This window comes from Zonotrichia leucophrys, unplaced genomic scaffold, assembly GCF_028769735.1.
Source record: "Zonotrichia leucophrys gambelii isolate GWCS_2022_RI unplaced genomic scaffold, RI_Zleu_2.0 Scaffold_73_224053, whole genome shotgun sequence".
Taxonomy (NCBI): Eukaryota; Metazoa; Chordata; class Aves; order Passeriformes; family Passerellidae; genus Zonotrichia; species Zonotrichia leucophrys.
The window spans coordinates 137,160-157,386 of NW_026992278.1; the positions used below are offsets into that span (position 1 = coordinate 137,160).

General features: G+C 57.7%; 1 protein-coding gene across 1 annotated transcript in view; it reads right to left on the reverse strand.

The window, feature by feature from the left end:
* Window positions 1–16,812, reverse strand: part of RYR1 (ryanodine receptor 1) — a 126,312-nt gene extending 109,500 nt beyond the window's left edge. The window contains exons 1-11 of the mRNA XM_064737545.1: window positions 16,768–16,812; window positions 13,988–14,107; window positions 13,034–13,138; window positions 7,809–7,883; window positions 7,618–7,696; window positions 6,639–6,751; window positions 5,363–5,456; window positions 5,168–5,261; window positions 5,007–5,081; window positions 3,549–3,705; window positions 1,231–1,395 (exon numbers count right to left, since the gene is read on the reverse strand). Of these exons, the coding sequence (XP_064593615.1) occupies window positions 1,231–1,395; window positions 3,549–3,705; window positions 5,007–5,081; window positions 5,168–5,261; window positions 5,363–5,456; window positions 6,639–6,751; window positions 7,618–7,696; window positions 7,809–7,883; window positions 13,034–13,138; window positions 13,988–14,107; window positions 16,768–16,812 (1,122 nt within the window). The remainder of the gene's footprint in view (window positions 1–1,230; window positions 1,396–3,548; window positions 3,706–5,006; window positions 5,082–5,167; window positions 5,262–5,362; window positions 5,457–6,638; window positions 6,752–7,617; window positions 7,697–7,808; window positions 7,884–13,033; window positions 13,139–13,987; window positions 14,108–16,767) is intronic.
* Window positions 16,813–20,227: the final 3,415 nt, after the last annotated feature.

A 20,227-nucleotide genomic window follows, 5' to 3' on the forward strand; every position in this document is an offset into this window, starting at 1 on the left:
CCCCCCAAACCCACAGAGACCCCCCTGAATCCACAGAGACCCCAGCGCATCGTCCATGTGCCCCTCCTGGTGCAGGATGGCCTGGGGGGCACACAGGGGTCACAGGGGTCCCCCAAAACACAGAGACCCCCCTGAACCCAGAGAGAGCCCCCCAAACTTGCAGGGAACCCCCCAAACCCACAGAGAACCCCCCAAACCCACAGAGACCCCAGCGCATCGTCCATGTGCCCCTCCTGGTGCAGGATGGCCTGGGGGGGCAAACGGGGGGGTCACAGGGGTCCCCCAAACCTCACAGACCCCCCTGAACCCAGAGAGAGCCCCCTGAACCCAGAGAGAGCCCCCCAAACTTGCAGGGAACCCCCTGAATCCACAGAGAACCCCCCAAACCCACAGAGACCCCCCCAAACCCACCTTCCTCTTGAGCAGCCCGAGGCGCAGGGCCTTGGGGTCGGGGGCAGCGTAGGTGACCCAGAGCCCCAAAACCCCCCAAAACTCCCCCAAACTCACCCCAAAACCCCCTCAGATGTGATTTTGGGGACCCCAAAGATCCTCCTAAACCCCAAAGACCCCAAACACTCCTCCAAAGACACCTGAAAGCCCACCTAGACCCAGCTCAGATGGAGCTTTCAAGACCCCCTAAAACTGCCCCGAACTCCCCCCAGAGCCACGCCAGCACATTTTGGGGTGCCCCCGGTGATTTTGGGGTCCCACCTTCCTCTTGAGCAGCCCGAGGCGCAGGGCCTTGGGGTCAGGAACAGCGTAGGTGACCCAGAGGCCGCTGGAGCTCTCAAGATCCCCAAAATCTCCCCTAAAACCCCCATGAACTCCCCCCAAACCCCCCCAGAGGTGATTTTGGGGTCCCCCCGGTGATTTTGGGGTCCCACCTTCCTCTTGAGCAGCCCGAGGCCCAAGGCCTTGGGCTCAGGAGCAGCGTAGGTGACCCAGAGGCCGCTGGAGCTCTCAAAACCCCCCAAAACTCCCCAAAATTCCCCCAAACCCCCCCTCAGAGGTGATTTTGGGGTCCCCCCGGTGATTTTGGGGTCCCCCCGGTGATTTTGGGGTCCCACCTTCCTCTTGAGCAGCCCGAGGCGCAGGGCCTTGGGGTCAGGAACAGCGTAGGTGACCCAGAGGCCGCTGGAGCTCTCAAAACCCCCCAAAACTCCCCAAAATTCCCCCCAAACCCCCCTCAGAGGTGATTTTGGGGTCCCCCCGGTGATTCTGGGGTCCCACCTTCCTCTTGAGCAGCCCGAGGCGCAGGGCCTTGGGGTCGGGGGCAGCGTAGGTGACCCAGAGGCCGCTGCTGCTGTGCTGCAGGAAGCACAGCGACTCCCCGTACTTGATCTCGGGGGGCCCCATGCCCTCGATGTCCCGCTTGGGGGGCGTCTCCAGCTTCTCCTGCGGGGCGGGGGCACACAGGGGTCAGCAGGGGCAGGGGGGGACAGGGTGGGGACATTCACAGGACATTGGGACCCACGTGACGGATGGGGACATCATGGGGACGGACAGGGTCAGGATGGGGACACTCACGGACAGGTCGACATCTGGACAGCAGGGCAGGATGGGGACATCATGGGGACAGGACAGGGTCAGGATGGGGACATCATGGGGACATTCACAGGGACAGGATGGGGACATCATGGGGACATTACAGGACAGGTGGGACATCATGGGACATTCACAGGGACAGATGGGACAATGGGGACAGGACAGGGTCAGGATGGGGACATCAGGACAGTTGGGGACATCATGGGGACATTCACAGGGACAGGATGGGGACAGATGGGGACAGGACGAGGTGCAGGATGGGGACATTCACAGGGACAGGTTGGGGACATCATGGGGACATTCACAGGGACAGGTGGGGACAGGATGGGGACAGGACAGGTCAGGATGGGGACATTCACAGGGACAGGTTGGGGACATCATGGGACATCACAGGACAGGTGGGACAGGATGGGGACAGGACAGGGTCAGGATGGGGACATTCACAGGACAGGTTGGGGACATATGGGCATTCACAGGGACAGGGTGGGGACAGGATGGGGACAGGACAGGGTCAGGATGGGGACATTCACAGGGACAGGGTGGGGACATCATGGGGACAGGACAGGGACAGGATGGGGACCAGGAGCAGGTTGGGGACATCCAGGGGACATTTCCAGGGACAGGGTGGGGAATCAGGATGGGGACATTTACAGGGACAGGGAGCAGGAGAGCGTTGGGGACATCATGGGGACATTCACAGGGACAGGTTGGGGACAACATGGGGACACTCACAGGGAGAGGGAGCAGGAGAGGGTTGGGGACATCATGGGGACATTCACAGGGACAGGGTCAGGGTGGGGACAGGATGGGGACATTCACAGGGACAGGGTCAGGACAGGGTCTGCATGGGGACAGGGATGGGGTGGGGTGGGGTGGAGGGTGGGACAGGGTCAGGGAGGGGACATTCACAGGGACAGGGAGCAGAGAGGGGTGGGGACATCCAGGGGACATTTCCAGGGACAGGGACCAGAACAAGGTCAGGATGGAGACCAAGAGAGGGTTGGGGACATCATGGGGACATTCACAGGGACAGGGAGCAGGAGAGGGTTGGGGACATCCAGGGGACATTTCCAGGGATAGGAACCAGAACGAGGTCAGGATGGGGACCAGGAGAGGGCTGGGTGACATTCCCAGGGACATGGACCAGGAGCAGGTTGGGGACAGCTGGGGTGGCCACAGGGACCAGGACAGGGTCAGGATGGGGACCAGGAGAGGGCTGGGGACATCATGGGGACATTCCCAGGGACAGGAACAGCAGGTCAGGAAGACCAGAGAGAGTTGGGGACATGAGGTGACATTCTATTGGGATGGTCTTCATCACCACAGGGCTTATGGGGCCTTCATCAGGCTGGGACATCAGGTGAACATGGACAGGGTCAGATGGGGACCAGGAGAGGTGGGGACATCATGGGGACATTCCAGGGACAGAACAGGACACGACCACGGAGGCGGGACAGAGGGGACGCTCCCCTTGGAGGCCGGACAGAGAAGGTGGCACGGCGTGTTGGGGACAAGGACAGGGATGGGGACACTGAGGGGACACTGAGGGGACACTCCCACCTTGGAGGCCCGGAAGCAGAAGGTGGCCACGCGCGTGTTGGGGACAGGGACAGGGATGGGACCTAGGGACACAGGGACAAGGATGGGGACACTGAGGGACACTCCCACTGGGGGCGAGCAGAGGGGGCACAGCGTGTGGGACAGGGATGGGGACAGTGATCGGACAGGACAGGAGCAGGTGGGGACACCTGGAATGGGGACAGGGGACATCCTGGGACACTAGGAGCTCCACCTTGGAGGCCCGGAAGCAGAAGGTGGCCACGCGCGTGTTGGGGACAAGGACAGGGATGGGGACAGTGATGGGGACAGGGACCAGGAGCAGGTTGGGGACACTGAGGGGACACTCCCACCTTGGAGGCCCGGAAGCAGAAGGTGGCCACGCGCGTGTTGGGGACAGGGATGGGGACAAGGACAGGGAGGGGACACTGAGGGGACACTCCCACCTTGGAGGCCCGGAAGCAGAAGGTGGCCACGCGCGTGTTGGCCGCCGTGGCCTCCACCATGGCCAGCCCGGTGGCCTCGGTCAGCGCCAGGTAGCGGCCGGTGGTGACGTGGCGCAGGCGGAAGGGCTGTCCCCAACGCAGGTGGCTCCCGCTCCAGCTGGGGGACACAGGGAGGGGACACTGGTGTCACCAGGGGGGTGGGACACGGGGATGGGTCGTGGGGACACGGGGATGGGTCGTGGGGACACGGGGATGGGTCGTGGGGACGGGAGCACAAGGACATGAGGTGACACAGGGGACATGGGAATGGGTCATGGGGACATGGAGGGACACAGGGGACATGGGAATGGGTCATGGGGACATGGAGGGACACAGGGGACACACAGTGAGGACATGCAGATGTGTGACAGGGACATGGGGTGACACAGGGGACACAGGCTGAGGACATCCAGATGTGTCACAGGGACATGGGTGATCAAGGGACACTGGGATGGGACTGAGGACATGGGGACACAGGGACATGAGGACAAACGGACATGGGATGGGTCACAGGGACATGAGGTGACACAGGGGACATGGGAATGGGTCATGGGGACATGGAGGGACACAGGGGACACACAGTGAGGACATGCAGATGTGTGACAGGGACATGGGGTGACACAGGGGACACACGGTGAGGACACAAAGAAGTGCCACAGGGACACGGGGATGGGTCATGGGGACATGGGGTGACACAGGGGACACAGGCTGAGGACATCCAGATGTGTCACAGGGACATGAGGTGACACAGGGGACACCGGGATGGGGACATGAGGACATGGGGGGACACAGGGATGGGTCATGGGGACATCCAGATGTGTCACAGGGACATGGGGTGACACAGGGATGGGTCATGGGGACACAGATGGTCACAAGGACATGGTGACACAGGGATGGGTCATGGGGACATGAGGGGACACAAGGGACACGGGGAATGGGTCATGGGGACGGGACACAGGGACAGGGGAGGGCATGATGGGACACAATGGCATGAAGGTGACACAGGGGACACAGGAATGGGTCATGGGGACATGGAAGGACACAGGGGACACGGGGATGAGTCATGGGGACAAGGGGTGACACAGGGGACACACGGTGAGGACACAAAGAAGTGCCACAGGGACATGGGGTGACACAGGGGACACAGGGATGAGGACATGAGGACATGGGGGGACACAGGGATGGGTCATGGGGACATGAGGGGACACAGGGGACACAAACTGAGGACATCCAGATGTGTCACAGCGACACGGCGACACAAGCAGATGCTGACAGGTGACACCAGGACAGGACACCGTGACACAGCGACACATCTTGGGGACACTCCAGGACCCCAAACCCCCCCTGGGGAGACCCCAGAGAGTGTCCCCAGTGTCCCTGGGGGTGGTGACACCCCCGTGTCCCTCGGGTGTCCCCTACCTGATGCGCAGGGGCTCCAGGCGCCACAGGGACCGGGCGTGGGCGCACACGGCGCCACCCTCGTAGTTGACAACGCTGCTGGGAGGTGACAAAGGGGGGTCACAGCCAGTTGGGGACCCCTCCCCAGCCCGAATTTGGGGACAAACTGGGGACAGCCCCACCTGCGCTCCTCGCCCTGCTCGGGGGCCGTGGGCGTCAGGCACTCGTCCATGTGGCCGTGGAACAGGCGCAGGACGTGGCCGCCAGTGACAAACCCTGAGGGGACATTTTGGGGACATTTTGGGGGGGTCAGGGTGGTGGGGACACCCCAAAGGATCCCCCCCCCCCACCCAAATTTGGGGTGCCTCAGGTGTCACCTTCCTCAGAGCCCGAGCAGATGGGGTTCATGTTCCACAGGGTCTGCATGAAGGAGGCGTCCACCTGCAGCTCCCCCGAGGCCGTGGAGAGGTGCTGGGACACGTGGGGACACGGGTGTGACACGGGTGACACGGGTGGGACACGTGTCCCTGGTGTCCCTTGGTGTCCTCAGGTGTCCCCAGGTGTCCCAGGTGTCCCCATGTCCCCAGGTGTCCCCTCTCCGAGGACACGCTCACCAGGATCAGGTCAGGAGATTCCTGTGTCCCCCCGTGTTCCCCCTGTCCCCCCATGTCCCCAGGTGTCCCCAGGTGTCCTCTCATGTCCCCATGTCCCCAGGTGTGCCCAGGTGTCCCCTCTCACCAGGTATCTCTCCAAGGACACGCTCATCAGGATCAGGTCAGGGGATCCCTGTGTCCTCCTCCCATGTCCCTGTGTCCCCACATGTCCCCCCGTATCCCCAGGTGTCCCCAGGTGTCCCCAGGTGTCCCCAGGTGTCCCCTCTCACCAGGTATCTCTCCAAGGACACACTGGCCAGGATCAGGACAGGAGATTCCTGTGTCCCTCCCATTCCTCTGTGTCCCCAGGTGTCCCCTCATGTCCCCAGGTGTCCCCAGGTGTCCCCTCATGTCCCCAGGTGTCCCCAGGTGTCCCCTCATGTCCCCGTGTCCCCCCATGTCCCCAGGTGTCCCCAGGTGTCCCCTCTCACCAGGTATCTCTCCGAGGACACGCTCATCAGGATCAGGTCAGGGGATCCCTGTGTCCTCCTCCCATGTCCCTGTGTCCCCACATGTCCCCCCGTATCCCCAGGTGTCCCCAGGTGTCCCCAGGTGTCCCCAGGTGTCCCCTCTCACCAGGTATCTCTCCGAGGACACACTGACCAGGATCAGGACAGGAGATTCCTGTGCCCCTCCCATCCTCTGTGTCCCAGGTGTCCCCCCATGTCCCCAGGTGTCCCAGGTGTCCCCTCATGTCCCCAGGTGTCCCCCCCTGTCCCCAGGTGTCCCCTCTCACCAGGTATCTCTCCGAGAACACACTGACCAGGATCAGGTCAGGGTGTGGGGGGATCCCTGTGTCCCCATGTCCCCGTGTCCCCCCATGTCCCCAGGTGTCCCCAGGTGTCCCAGGTGTCCCCATGTCCCCAGGTGTCCCCTCTCACCAGGTATCTCTCCGAGGACACGCTCACCAGGATCAGGTCAGGAGATTCCTGTGTCCCCCGTGTCCCATGTCCCCTCATGTCCCCAGGTGTCCCCAGGTGTCCCAGGTGTCCCCTCTCACCAGGTATCTCTCCGAGGACACGCTGACCAGGATCAGGTCGTCTCCCACCCGAACCTTCTCCCCCTCCGAGCGCTGTTTGGATGCCGGGTGCATCGTCCACCAGCACGCCTCACCTGGGGGGGCACCCCAAATCAGCACCCAAAACACCCCAAATCAGCACCCCAATCAGCACCCAAAACACCCCAAATCAGCACCCCAATCAGCACCAAAACGCCCCAAATCAGCACCCACCAAATCAGCACCCAAACACACCCAACAACACCCCAAATCAGCACCAAACAGCAAAACACCCCAAATCAGCAACCACAAATCAGCCACACCCAAAACAAACACCCCAAATCAGCAGCACCCAAAAACACCTCCAAAACTCAGCACCCAAACACCCCAAATCAGCACCCAAACCAGCACCCAAAACACCCAAAACAGCACCAAATCAGCACCCAAAACACCCCAAATCAGCACCCAACACACCCCAAATCAGCACCCAAATCAGCACCCAAAACCCCAATCAGCACCCAAACCCAATCAGCACCCAAAACACCCCAAATCAGCACCCCAAAACACACCAAATCAGCACCCAAAACACCCCAAATCAGCACCCCAAATCAGCACCCAAAACACCCCAAATCAGCACCCAAAACACCCCAAATCAGCACCCAAAACACCCCAAATCAGCACCCCAAAACACCCCAAATCAGCACCCAAAACACCCCAAATCAGCACCCAAAACACCCCAAAACACCCCAAATCAGCACCCCAAAACACCCCAAATCAGCACCCCAAACACCAAACACCCATCAGCACCCCACACCAAATCACCCCCAAATCAGCCACAACACCAATCACACCTAAACCCAATCACCCCAAATCAGCACCCAAAACACCCCAAATCAGCACCCCAAAACACCCCAAATCAGCACCCCAAAACCAACCCCCCCACCTGGGCGAACCCCAAAACCCCTCGGGGTCCCCCCTTTACCCGCCGCATCCTTCTGCAGCCCCACGTCGAAGGCCAGCTTGTCGGTGACCGAGCGGGACGTGGTCAGGCAGCACAGGTACTGTGGGGGGGGTGGGGGGACACACGGGGTTATTGGGGGTCCCCAAACCCCCCCCGAGCACCCCAAAACCCTCACGGCCCCCCCAAACCCCCCAGAGCCCCCCCAGACTCACCATGCCGCTGTGCGAGTGCCTCAGCAGGATGGCGTGGCCGTAGAGCAGCGTCCGGTGTCCCCCGCCCTGAGAGGACTTGGGGGGCACAGGGGGGTCAAGGAGGGGACCCCAAAATCCCCTGAGGCCTCCTGGACCCCCCAAAAAAACCCTTGAACCCCAAAAAAATTCCTGTGGGTTCTGTGTTTCAGATACAGCTCCTTGTGCATCGCTGCCTCATTGTTTTGGGGTCTCCCCTTTTGGGGTCCCCCGTGTTGGGGTCTCCTGTGATTGATCCTCCATTTTTTGGGACTCCCCTTGTTTTGGGGTCCCTCCATTGTTTGTAGGGACTCCCCCTTGTTTGGGGTCTCCACCCCTTGTTTTGGGGTCTCCCCATTTTGGGGTCCCCCCGTGTTGGGGTCTCCTGTGAATTGATCCTCCATTGTTTTGGGGTCTCCCCCTTGTTTTGGGGTCTCTCCATTTTGGGGTCCCCCCGTGTTGGGGTCTCCTGTGCATTGCAGCCCCCTTGTTTTGGGGTCTCCCTCTTGTTTTGGGGTCTCCCCATTTTGGGGTCCCCCCGTGTTGGGGTCTCCTGTGAATTGGTCCTCCATTGTTTTAGGGACTCCCCCTTGTTTTGGGGTCCCTCCATTTTGGGGTCTCCCCTTAGTTTTGGGCTCCTCCCCCTTGTTTTGGGGTCTCCCCATTATTTTGGGTCTCTCCCTTATTTTGGAGTCCCCCCCTTGTTTTGGGGTCTCCCTTTGTTTTGGGGTCCCCCCATTTGGGGGTCTCCCCGTGTTGGGGTCTCCTGTGCATTGCACCCCCCTTGTTTTGGGGTGCACTGTGCCTCGGACCCCCCCTCATTTCGGGGTCCCCCTCATGGTGAGATCCCCCCCAAATTGAGGACTCCCCTGACATTGGGGTCCCCAATTTCAGGGTCCCACTCCCCACTGGGGTCACCCCTTATCAAGATCCCCAAGTTTGGGGTCACCCCATTGAAATCCCCACAAATTTGGGGGTCCCACTTTTGGGATCCTCTTTAATATTGAGGGTCTCCCTTTATGGGGGCTCCCTCTTATATTGAGGTTTCCCCCAAATTGGGATCCTAAATTTTGGGGTCACCCACCTCCAATTTTTGGGTCCCCAGAATTTTTTGGGGTCCCCAACCCCTTTTGGAGTTACCCCAAATTGGGATCCCAAATTTCAGGGTCACCCCATTTCTGGGTCTCCGATTTTTTGGGATCCCAAATGGATTTGGGATCCCTCCTTTAGGGATTCCCCAAAACTGGGATCCCAAATTTCGGGGTCACTCCCATATTGAGGATTCCCCCAAATTGGGATCCCAAATTTTGGGGTCACCCCATTTCTGGGTCTCCGATTTTTTGGGATCCCCAGTGGATTTGGGATCCTTTTTGGGGTCCCCTCGAGTGGATTTGGGATCCCCTTTTTGGAGTTACCCCATTTTGGAGTTCCCATTTTTGGGGATCCCATATTGCTCCCTTTTGGGATCCCTTTTTGGTCCCCCTTTTTGGGGTCTCCCCATGCTCATGTGGATTTGGGATCCCTTTTGGGTCTCCCTTTTTGGGGTCCCCCTTTTTGGATCCTTTCGGGTCTCCCAGCTCATGGATTTGGCCTTTGGGTCCCCCTTTTTGGGGTCTCCCCATGCTCATGGGGGATTTGGGATCCCCTTTTTGGGGTCCCCCCTTTTTGGGGTCTCCCCATGCTCATGAGGGGATTTGGGATCCCCTTTTTGGGGTCTCCCTTTTTTGGAGTTCCTTTGGTCCCCATGCTCATGGGGGAATTTGGGGTCTCCCTTTTTTGGAGTTTCCCCTTTTTGGGGATCCCCATTTTTGGGGTCCCCCCCTTTTTGGGGTCCCCCCATGCTCCTCCCCCCCGCGCTCACACTTTGGGGTCCATGCGGAATTTGGGGGGCTGTGGATGGATGGGATTTGGGGGGGGAGGGGGCACACCCGGACCCCTGGCTCCATGCGGGATTGGGCAGAGCCCCCCAAAATTTGGGGGGTGGGTGAGGAGGAGGAGGAAGAGGAGGAGGAGGAGGAGGGGTGTGATGAAGGTGAGGATGAGGATTTGGGGTCACCACACCACAGTGGCACCTACCCACTTATCCAGATCGACCCCCTGGGTGGGCGGGGGGAGAGAAGAGTGGGGGGGTCACGGGGGGGCTGAGACCCCCCCAAAAACAGCAGGGACCCCCCAAAACCCCCACCCCAAAAAGGACCCCAAAATTCCCCAAGGAACCCCAGAATTACCCAAAAACTGCACAAAGAACCCCAGAATTACCCCAAAAACTCTCAAGAGCCCAGAATTACCCAAAAACTGCTCAAAAAACCCCAGAATTCCCCAAAAACGCTCAAAGAACCCAAAATTACCCCAAAATTCCAAGGAACCCCAGAATTACCCAAAACTCTCAAGAACCCAGAATTACCAAAAATCCCCAAGAACCAGAATTACCCCAAAAACTGCTCAAGGAACCCCAGAATTACCCCAAAATCTGCTCAAGGAACCCCAGAATTACCCCAAAAACTCCCAAGGACCCCAGAATTACCCAAAAATTCCCAAGGAACCCCAGAATTACCCAAAAACTGCTCAAGGAACCCCAGAATTACCCCAAAAATCTGCTCAAGGAGCCCCAGAATTACCCCAAAAAACGCTCAAAGAATCCCAGAATTACCCCAAAAATCCCAAGGAACCCCAGAATTACCCCAAAAACTGCTCAAGGAACCCCAGAATTACCCCAAAAATTCCCCAAGGAACCCCAGAATTACCCCAAAAACTCCTCAAGGAACCCCAGAATTACCCCAAAAAATCCCCAACGAACCCCAAAAATACCCCAAAAACTGCTCAAAGAACCCCAGAATTACCCCAAAAACTCCTCAAAGAACCCCAGAATTACCCCAAAAACTCCTCAAGGAACCCCAGAATTACCCCAAAACCTCCTCAAGGAGCCCCAGAATTACCCCAAAATCTGCTCAAGGAGCCCCAGAATTACCCAAAAACTCCCCAAGGAACCCCAGAATTACCCCCAAAACTCCCCAAGGAACCCCAGAATTACCCCAAAAACTGCTCAAGGAGCCCCAGAATTACCCAAAAACTCCCCAAGGAACCCCAGAATTACCCCCAAAACTGCTCAAGGAACCCCAGAATTACCCCAAAAACTGCTCAAGGAGCCCCAGAATTACCCCAAAAACTCCCCAAGGAACCCCAGAATTACCCCAAAAACTCCTCAAAGAACCCCAGAATTACCCAAAAACTGCTCAAGGGACCCAGAATTACCCCAAAAATTCCCCAAGGAACCCCAGAATTACCCCAAAAACTGCTCAAGGAACCCCAAAATTACCCCAAAACTCCTCAAAGAACCCCAGAATTACCCCAAAAACTGCTCAAGGAGCCCCAGAATTACCCAAAATCCCAAGGAACCCCAGAATTACCCCAAAAAACTGCTCAAGGACCCCAGAATTACCCCAAAACTTCCCAAGGAACCCCAGAATTACCCAAAAACTCCTCAAAGAACCCAGAATTACCCCAAAAATTCTCAAGACCCAAATTACCCAAAAATGCTCAAGACCCCAGAATTACCCCAAAAACTCACAAAGAACCCCAGAATTACCCCAAAAATTCCCAAGAGCCAGAATTACCCAAAAACTGCTCAAGGAACCCCAGAATTTTCAGGATCTCCAGGATCCTAAATCCCCCCAAACGAACCCCATAGAATCCTAAACTCCCCAAAATGACCCCAAAAACTTCTCCAGGAACCCCTCAGGATCCTAAACCCCCAAAAATGACCCCAAAACCCCTTCCAGGACCCCCTCAGGTGTCCCCAAAACCCCTCCAAGACCCCCAGATCCCACCCGACAACCCCCAAGGGTCCTAAAGCCCCCCCAGATCCCCTCTTAGGGACCCCAAACCATCTCTAGTGCCCCCCAAATCCTCTGTGGGACCCCAGACCCACCTCGAGGGCCCCTCAAATCCCCTCTAGTGGCCCCCAAATCCTCTTTGCCCCCCAGACCCACCTCTAGAGCCCCCCAAATCCCCTCTTAAGGACCCCAAACCACCTCTAGTGCCCCCAAAGCACATCTAGTGCCCCCCAAATCCCCTCTAGTGCCCCCCAAATCCCCCGTGGGCCCCCAGACCCACCTCTAGTGCCCCCAAATCCCCTCTAGGCCCCCAACCCACATCCAGTGCCCCCCAAATCCGCTCTGTTGCCCCCCAAATCCCTCTTTGCCCCCCAAATCCCTCTGTTGCCCCCCAAATCCCCCGTGGGCCCCAGACCCACCTCTATGACCCCCAAATCCCCCTATTGCCCCCAAATCCCTCTTTGCCCCGAAACCCTCTAGTTCCTCCCAAATTCCCTGTGGGACCCCAGACCCACCTCTAGTGCCCCCCAAACCACATCTAGTGCCCCCCAAATCCCCTCTAGTGCCCCCAAACCCTCAGGCCCCCAGACCCACCCAGTGCCCCCCAAATTCCCTCTGTTGCCCCAACCCCTCGTTGCCCCTCAGATCCCTGGCCCCAACCACTCTAGTGCCCCCCAAAGCACATCTAGTGCCCCCCAACTTGTCCCAGACCACCTCTAGTGCCCCCAAATCCCCTCAAGTGCCCCCAAATCCCCCTGGGCCCCAGACCCACCTTAGTGCCCCCCAAATCTCTCTAGTGCCCCTCAAATCCCCTCTAGTGCCCCTCAAATCCACTCTGTTGCCCCCAATCCCCGTGGGCCCCAGACCCACCTCTAGTGCCCCCAAATCTCCTCTAGTGCCCCAAATCCCCTCTGTTGCCCCCAAATCCCCGTGGGCCCTCAGACCCACCTCTAGTGCTCCCCAAACCACCTCTAGTGCCCCCCAAATCCCCTCTGTGCCCCAAATCCCCTCTGTTGCCCCCCAGATCCCCCCTGGGCCCCCAGACCCACCTCTAGTGCCCCTCAAATCCCCTCTAGTGCCCCCAAATCCCCTCTGTTGCCCCCAGACCCACCTCTAGTGCCCCCCAAATCCCCTCTGTTGCCCCCAAATCCCCTTAGTGCCCCCAATCCCCTGGGACCCCAGACCCACCTCTAGTGCCCCAATCCCCTTAAGGACCTCATGCATCAGCCCCCCAAATTCCTGTGGGCCCCAGACCCACTCTAGTGCCCCTCAAATCCCCTCTAGTGCCCCAAATCCCTCTGTTGCCCCCAGATGCCCCCTGGGCCCCCAGACCCACCTCTAGTGCCCCCAAATCCCCTCTGTTGCCCCCAGACCCACCTCGCTGCCGATGTCGGAGCTGTTGGCCAGCATCTCCTGCAGCGCCCGCACCGACAGCGACTGCTCCAGCACGAAGCAGCACACGGCCAGGTCGGGGGGCACATTCTGGGCACAGAAACGGGGGCAGAGCTCAGGGGGGACATTCTGGGGGTCAGGGGGGACCCCTAAATGTTGGATTTGGTTTCTTTTTGAAGAGTTAAGGTTGGGTTTGAAGTGTTTGAGGCAGTGTTTTCTGTTCAGATTCAAATTTTTTTTTGTATTTTTAAGTTATCATTATTAGTATATTCTTTGTCATTAATTATTATTATTACTAGTTACTAATAAGTTACTTTTAATACAAATATATTACGTGCATACACTAACATATTTAGGTTTAATATAAACACCTAAAATATAATATTTACTATATTAAAAAAAACCAATTTATTTATATAGCATACATTATATATTAAAATAGCAAAGTAACACTACTACTCTGTTATTTTACTATTTTAATATCAATAATATACAATATATTACAAATTACATTTATATTATATATTATATGTTATATATTATATTTTATATTATTGTTATGTATATGTTATGTTAATTTTATTAATTTATATGTTATATGTTATATGTTATATCTTAATGTTATATATTATATATTAAAATAGCAACATAATATATATAGTAATATAAAAATTGTAGTTCAAAATAAACAGTAATATAAAAAAATTAATATTACATATCTTGTATATAAGATACAACAAATTATTATAAAACAGTATTTTGGGGGTGCCCCCAAAGGTGGGGAGGGGTCTCACCTGTGTATTGAAGGCGGGCTTTGGGCTGTACCAGCCCCTAAATCCTCCCTCAGATCCCCAATATCCCCCAAATTTGGGGTCTCCGGGGGTCCCCACAGCCTCCCCCAGATTTTGGGGGTCCCCCGAAGGTGGGGAGGGGTCTCACCTGTGCGTTGGAGGTGGGCTCCAGGGAGCACAGGCGGTTCCCAAAGCCCTCGACCGACAGGCAGAGCTTGAGCTGCTCCTTCAGCAGCGTCGTGGTGCACTGCAGGACCACCTCGTCATCCTGGGGAAAAAACGGGGTTCAGCACCCCAAAATATCCCTAAAGTACCCCAAAATATCCCCAAAATCACTGCAGGACCACCTCGTCATCCTGGGGAAAAAACGGGGTTCAGCACCCCAAAACAGCCCCAAAATATCCCCAAAATATCCCCAAAATCACTGCAGGACCACCTCGTCATCCTGGGGAAAAATTGGGGTTCAGCACCCCAAAATATCCCCAAAACAGCCCAAAATATCCCCAAACTCACTGCAGGACCACCTCATCATCCTGGGGAAAAAACGGGGTTCAGCACCCCAAAATCACCCCAAAACAGCCCAAAATTAAACCCCAAAATATCCACCAGAAATCCAAAATATCCCCAGAACCCCCAAAAAAACCAGAATCCCAAAATATCCCCCGGAATCCCAAAACCGGGACCCCTTGGGTACCCCCAAATTTTATGGGGGGATCAGAACCCCCCTGGGTACCCTCAAACCCTTTTTTGGGGGTGTCAGGACCCCTTTGGGTGTCCCCAAATTTTATGGGGGAGGGTCAGGACCCCCTTGGGTGTCCCCAAATTTTATGATGGGGGTCAGGACCCCCCTGGGTACCCCCAAACCCTTTTTTAGGGGTGTCAAGACCCCCTTGTGTGCCCCCAAATTTTATGGGGGGGGGGTCAGGACCCCCCTGGGTATCCCCAAACCCTTTTTTGGGGTGTCAGGACCCCCTTGGGTGTCCCCAAATTTTATGGGGGGGTCAGGACCCCCCTGGGTACCCTCAAACCCTTTTTTAGGGGTGTCAAGACCCCCTTGTGTGCCCCCAAATTTTAATGGGGGGGGTCAGGACCCCCCTGGGTACCCCCAGACCCTTTTTGGGGGGTGTCAGGACCCCTTGGGTACCCCCAAATTTTATGATGGGGGTCAGGACCCCCCTGGGTACCCCCAAACCCTTTTTTGGGGGTGTCAGGACCCCCTTGGGTGTCCCCAAATTTTATGATGGGGGTCAGGACCCCCCTGGGTACCCCCAAACCCTTTTTGGGGGGGGTCACGACCCCCCTTCCCCCCCCCCCAAGGAGTTGGGCTCCCCCTCCCCCTCCCCCACCTGCTCCCATCACTCGGGGGCCCCCCCCCCGAAATTGGGGGGGGTGGGGGAGGGGCGGATTCCACCCACGGGCCGGGGATGCCATTGGGGGGGGGGGGGAGGGGCGGCTCCGTGACTCAGTTTCCCCCTCCCCAAAAATCCCCCAAATTCTGCTGAGCTCAGCATTCCCCCCCCCCCACACCAAGGTCACCCCTTTGTCCCCTCCCCCCCCTCCAGTCTCATTTTGAGGCCAAACTGGGAGAAACTGGGACAGAGCAACTGGGACGCCCCTCCCCCCATCCCCCCCCCCCTTCCCGACCCCCCTGGGGGGGGATCTGGTGTCGCCCCTCCCCCCCCAGCAGCTGCTCCCCCTCCTCCCCCCCGGTGTTGCTTTTTTGGGAGCCCGGGACAGGTGGGGGGAGGGGTGGGGTGACCCCCCCTTCCCAGGGCTCCTCCCAGTTCATCCCAGTTCATCCCAGTATCCCCAGTTTTCCTTCCTAGTTTCCCCAGTTTCCCTCCCCAGTATCTCCCAGTATCCCCAGTTCATCCCAGCACTCCCAATCCCCCTCCCAGTTCATCCCAGTGTCTCATTTCACTCCCCAGTCCATCCCAGTTCATCCCAGTATCCCGTTTCCTTTCCCAGTCCATCCCAGTATCCCGTTTCACTCCCCAGTCCATCCCAGTTCATCCCAGTATCCCCAGTTCTCCTCCCCAGTCCATCCCAGTATCCCCAGTTTCCCTCCCCAGTCTCTCCCCAATAGCTCTCATAATTCCCAGTCCTCCTCCAAGTTCATCCCAGTATCTCCCAGTCCCCCCAGTTTCCTCTCCCATTATCTCCCAGTTTCCCATCCCAATTCTCCCAGTATCCCCAGTTCTGCTCCCCAAATCCCCTCAGTATCCCGTCCCAGTACTCCCAGTCCTTCTCTCCCAGTTCTCCCAGTTTTTCCCACTTCTCCCAGTTTCTCACCCAGCATCTCCCAGTATCCCATCCCAGCTCTCCCAGTTTCCACCCTAATCCCAGTTCCTCCTCAGTATCTCCCAGTTTTTCCCTCCAGTATCCCCCAGTATCTCCCAGTTCTCCCAGTATCTCCCCCAATTTCTCCCAGTTTCCTCCTGAATTTCTCCCAGTTTTCCCTCCCAGTATCTCCCTGAACTTCTTCCAGTTTCCCTCCCAGTATCACCCCAAATTTCTCCCAGTTTCCCTCCCAGTATCTCTCAGTTTCCTCCCCAGTTTTTCCCCCAATTTCTCCCAGTTTTCTCTCAGTATCCCCCCCTGAATTTCTCCCAGTTCCTTCCAGTTTCCCCAGTTTCCCTTCCCAGTATCTCCCAGTATTCCCCCCCGAATTTCTCCCAGTTCCCTCCCAGTTTCTCCCAATTTCCCTCCCAGTTCCCTCCCAGTATCCCCCCCAATTTCTCCCAGTTCCTTCCAGTTTCCCTTCCCAGTATCTCCCAGTATTCCCCCCGAATTTCTCCCAGTTCCCTCCCAGTTTCTCCCAATTTCCCTCCCAGTTCCCTCCCAGTATCCCCCCCAATTTCTCCCAGTATCCCCCCGAATCTCCCCCAGTTTCCCTCCCAGTATTTCCCAGTTTCCCCAGTTCCTCACCGTCCGCAGGAACTGCACATCGTCCTCTCCTTCCCCCTCAGCCATCGCCGCGGGGCTTTCGGGGGTCCCGGCTGAACTTTGGGGGGTCCCGAGTCCAATTCAGGGGGTCCCGGGTGCGATTCGGGGGGTCCCGGGTGAAATTTGGGGGCTCCCGGGTGGTCTCAGGGGGTCCCGTCCCCCCCCCGCGGGTGTCACCGATCGTGTCCCCCCCCCGGTGTCGCCAGGGCCGGCGGTGACACCTGCAGCCCCTCCCCCACGCGTGACGTGAGGGGGGAGGGTCCGGGGGGAGGGAAACTGAGGCACGGAATCCCCTTCATGTCACCTACAGGGGGAAACTGAGGCACGGACCCCTCCCCTTGTTACCTGCAGGGGGAAACTGAGGCACGGAATCCCCCCTTGTTATCTGGAGGGGGAAACTGAGCTACAGAATCCCCCCCCTCATGTCACCTGCAGGGGGAAACTGAGGCACGGACCCCTCCCCTTTGTCACCCAGAGGGGGAAACTGAGGCACGGAATCCTCCCTTGTTATCTGGAGGGGGAAACTGAGGCACGGAATCTCTCCCATGTCACCTAGAGCGGGAGGAAACCGAGGCACGGAATCCCCTTTGTCACCCGGAGTGGGAAACTGAGGCATGGACCCCTCCCCATGTCACCTACAGGGGGGAAACTGAGGCACGGACCCCTCCCCTTGTTACCTGGAGGGGGAAACTGAGGCACAGAATCCCCCCTTGTCACCTGCATGGAGAAACTGAGGCACGGAATCCCCCCCCATGTCACCTGCAGGGGAAAACTGAGGCACAGAACCCTCCCTTTGTCACCTGGAGGGGGAAACTGAGGCACAGAATCCCCTTTTGTCACCTGCAGGGGGAAACTGAGGCACAGACCATTCCAATCGTCCCCAACATTAGGGGGTGAGGCCTCTGGCCCTTTAAGAGGAGGGGTCCCCACATTTCAGCCCAGCACAGCCCAGTCTTTTCGGAGGAGAGATTTTAGGAATGAAGTTTCCTCTCAGGTTTTCTCTCCCCTTCTCCCTCACGATTCCCCGGCCATTTTCCCCTTCACGTTTCCTCTCTCGTCCCCTCACATTTCCCTCTCTTTCCCCTTCACATTTCGCACCCTTTTCTCCCCTCAGGTTCCCCCGCCATTTCCCCCCTCACGTTTCCTCGCCCTTTTCTCCCCTCACGATTCCCTCTCTTTTCCCCTCACATTTCTCTTTCTTTTCCCCTCACGATTTCCGCTCTTTTCCCTTCACGTTTCGCACAATTTTCTCCCCTCACATTCCGCCGCCATTTTCCCCCTCACGTTCCCCCTCACCTTTCCCCTCACGTATCCCCGCCCCTTTTCGCCTTTCACGTTTCCCGCCCTTTTCTTCTCTCACGTGTCCCCGCCCCTTCTCTGCCCTCACCTGTCCCCGCCCCTTTTCTCCCCTCACGTTTCCCGCTCTTTTCTCCCCTCATGTTTCCCCGCCATTTTCTCTCCTCTGTGTAAACCTTAAAATAACGGCATAAGGAGGTTCCCTCTCAGTTTAGTGCCCTAAAGTAGCACGTAAAGAAGGTCTTCCCTCAATCTGAATAAAAAAAAGGGGGTGGTTCAGGGGGTCCGAGGGATGTTATGGGAATCCCTGGAGGTTTAGGGGGTCCCAGGGTGATTTAGGGTGTCCCAGGGGTGTTATGGGGATCTCTGGAGTGTTATGGGGTTGTTTATGGTGTTCCAAGAGTGGTTTAGGGGGTCCCAGGGGTGGTTTAGGGAGTCACAGAGGTGGTTTGGGGATCACAGGAGAGATTTGGGGGCTCCCAGGGGTGATTTAGGGGGTTATGAGAGGGGTTTAGGGGATCCCAGAGGTGGTTTAAGGGGTTATCTGGAGGTCTGGGGGTCCCAGGGGTGATTTAGGGGTTTATGGGGAGGTTTTGGGGGTCCCGAGGGTGCTTTAGGTGGTTCTGGGGGTGGTTTAGGTGTTTCTGGGGGTGGTTTAGGGGGTTATGGGGAGGTTTGGGGGGTCCCAGGGGTGATTTTGGGGTTTACGGGGAGGTTTGGGGGGTTATGAGGGGGGCTTTGGGGATCCCAGGGGTGATTTAGGGGGTTATGGGGAGGTTTTGGGGGTCCCGAGGGTGCTTTAGGTGGTTCTGGCGGTGCTTTAGGTGGTTCTGGGGGTGGTTTAGGGGGTTCTGGGGGTGGTTTAGGGGTTTATGGAGAGGTTTGTGGGGTTATGAGGGGGGCTTAGGGGATCCCAGGGCTGATTTAGGGGGTTATGGGGAGGTTTTGGGGGTCCCGAGGGTGCTCTAGGTGGTTCTGGGGGTGGTTTAGGGGGTTCTGGGGGGGGTTTAGGGGGTTATGGGGAGGTTTTGGGGGTCCCGAGGGTGCTCTAGGTGGTTCTGGGGGTGGTTTAGGGGGTTCTGGGGGTGGTTTAGGGGGTTCTGGGGGGGATTTAGGGGGTTATGAGGGGGTTTAGGGGACCCCGGGGGTGCTTTAGGGCGCTTATGAGGAGGTTTTTGGGGGGTCCCCGAGGCCTCACCCCCCATCCCACCCCCGATCCCAGCCTCAGGCCCGGCTCCATCCCACGGGAATTTCTGCTGATTCCCCGAAATTCCCGGAATTCCCCGCGGGGGGGGCAGGACAAGGACCCCCCTTGTCCCGGGGCTGCGTGGGGGGAGGGGGGATTCCAAAAAAGGGGGGGGGGTCCCTGAGCTGGGGGGGGGGGGGACGCGGAGCCGGCGGCAGAGCAGAGACGCAGCGGGAGGGTGAGGAGGGGAATGTGGGGAGCGGGCTGGGAAAAGGGGTTTGGGGGGATTTGTGGGCATTTGATGGGGTTTGGGAGGAATTCGGGAGGCTTTGATGGGGTTTGGGGAGGATTTGGAGGAGATTTGGGGGTTGTGATCGGATTTGGGGGGGGAGATTTGGGGGGCTATGATTGGATTTGGGGAGCTGTGATTGGATTGGGGGATCTAGGGGGATTTGGGGGGCTGTAGTGGGGTTTGGAGGAGATTTGGGGGCTGTGATCGGGTTTGGGGGCATTTGGGAGACTGTGATTGGGTTGGGGGGAATTTGGGATCTATGTTTGGGTTTGGGGGAGAATTGATGGTGTTTGGGGGAGATTTGGGGGGCTTTGATGGGGTTTGGGGGGATTTGGGGGGGCTGTGATAGAGTTTGGCGAGATTTTGGGGTGATTTGGGGGGTTGTGATTGGTTTTCAGGGGCTCTGAAGGAGTTTGGAGGGATTTTGGGAGGGAGTTTGGGGGGCTGTGATGGGGTTTGGGAGGGATTTGGGGGCTGTGATGGGGTTTGGGGGTCACAATGAGGATTTAGGGGTCTCTGCACCCCTTTTCCAGGACCCATCACCACCGACCTCTGCTCGTTCCCCCCCGAGACACCCCAAAAGAGAGACCCCCCCACCATGGAGGTGAGGAGGGGTCTGCAGGGGCTGGGGAGGGGTCACTGAGGGACATCACCCCCCCCCCCAATGT